The sequence below is a fragment of the Brassica napus genome, chromosome C9 (genome assembly GCF_020379485.1).
Source record: "Brassica napus cultivar Da-Ae chromosome C9, Da-Ae, whole genome shotgun sequence".
NCBI lineage: Eukaryota > Viridiplantae > Streptophyta > Magnoliopsida > Brassicales > Brassicaceae > Brassica > Brassica napus.
The window spans coordinates 14,653,580-14,655,368 of NC_063452.1; the positions used below are offsets into that span (position 1 = coordinate 14,653,580).

At 41.5% G+C, this 1,789-nt stretch overlaps 1 protein-coding gene across 1 annotated transcript; it reads left to right on the forward strand.

Annotated features, from left to right (window-relative positions):
• The first annotated feature begins 672 nt into the window (after positions 1–672).
• LOC106412531 (UPF0540 protein At1g62060-like) lies at positions 673–1,165 on the forward strand. Its single transcript, XM_013853436.2, has one exon. It carries the CDS (start codon positions 731–733, stop codon positions 1,163–1,165), a length of 435 nt encoding a protein of 144 aa, XP_013708890.1. The 5' UTR covers positions 673–730.
• Positions 1,166–1,789: the final 624 nt, after the last annotated feature.

The following is a 1,789-nucleotide window of genomic DNA, read 5'->3' on the forward strand; positions in this document are numbered from 1 at the left end:
AAGGGATTTGGATTTCAATAGTTGGATCTTCTGTTGTCTGGGTTTTAGTGAAGCTGGTCGTCACAGTTCTTCAGCAGTGCTGTCTTGAGTGTTTGGTAACTCCGACGGTGAGATCTTCTCTGATTGAGCTGAAATTTGGCAGAGGTGTTGTTGACTGGGTTATCTTGGATTTGTACGGTGGGATTAGTCTCTGGTTGCCGGAATCCTTGTGAGCTGAGGTCGTTTGGTTGCTGCTGGTTTTGAAGCTTTGTGTTGCTCTCTTGTTGTTGTTGTTCTTGTGTTGGAGATAGCTCTTTGTAGCTTGAGTCTCTGTTCTGTTCAGGGTGTTGAACAGGAAGGACGTGGTTGTACTCACATATATTTATATTGTGGATTGTTGAGTGGACTACGGTCCCGTGGTTTTTCTTTCTCACATCGAGGAGGTTTTCCACGTAAAAAGTGTTTGTCTCATTTAGTTTATGCTTATACTATATCCTGCTATCCTCGAAGTATTTTCCTCACAGGTTCACACAAGGTCAGGGGAACACGACCGTTACATTCCGCTGCCCCTCGTGCCCGCTTTCCCCAACAAAAATATTAACCGATGCATTTAAGCATGTATTTATCTTGTAAGAAACGCACTCTTTTCTTGAAAACTACATGTCTGTGTGTATATAAAGTAGCTGAATAACGATACAACTCATCAAAAAAAGAAAAGGAAAACAAATAGAATAACAGAGAGAAATCGAAGATGAATGCCATGAAGTTTGTTGTCCTTTTGATCTTTGTTGGAGTTGTGTGTGCCAATGTTGGCGTAAGGCAGCTCGAAGAAGTGTCCAAAGAGACGAAGTTAGGCATCTCTATTCCCAAAACTGTCACTACGAACAGCATTGGAGCTGAGCTTGGCAGAGTTTATGGTGTAACTGGTGCCTATAATTATGAAAATTCCAATGCTGGTGCTGCTGCAGGTCCCAACGGTCCCAGTGCAGATACATCTTCAACTGTCTATAAAAGTACTTATGGATATATCGATGCAGAAGGTCCCAGCGCAAGTGCTGATACTTACAGTACCGCTTTCGGTAGCACCGGTGCTAATGCTGCAGCGGGTCCCAATGGTGCTGGGAGCAATGGAGACGCTTCCGGATATGCATACAGCGGTGCTTCTGGCACCACCACCAACCCTTGAGCGATTGGTGATCATGGTCAACTCTCCTCGTATATTAAAAAAAAATACTATACAAACCCAACACTCTCTTTTGTATTCATAAATAAAACTAGAGATTGTCAGTTTTATTAATTATGACATAATGTACATGCTCTCTTTGTGTAATGTCTATTGTATATGACATAAATACAGTAATTACGAACTATTTAATCTCCACGGATGATATCGCCCTCGGCTAACTCAAATCCAGTAATAATTCTCGCGGTTGCCTAATCGCTATAAGAAAATAGCTCCAATTAGACCAAAAAAGAAAATCTCCAATTACTGGTGGGTTCACCGGGTCTATCATCATCAACATCAAGATCATCACCATCTCTCCGAGGAGTGCCTTTCCTCCCGATATTATAGGTACTGGAGTTTGTCTATTTCCATAACCAATTTGCTATCTTATGCAGGGTCCGTTTGAGGCCTTAAGATGCAATGAATTTCATTTCGACGGTATTCTGAAGTGCGGATTGAGTGGTAATGTCACACTTCAAAGTGATTAAATCTCAAGCTTCTGGCGTTGCCCTGAACTTTCAATGCATTAGAGTTTTACTCTAAATTTGCTGTCTTTTTATCTTAAAGGTTTCTCTCTCTCTACAT

Coding starts and splice junctions, on each gene's coding strand:
- LOC106412531 (XM_013853436.2), top strand. CDS start 731: ATGAATGCCATGAAGTTTGTTGTCCTTTTGATCTTTGTTGGAGTTGTG.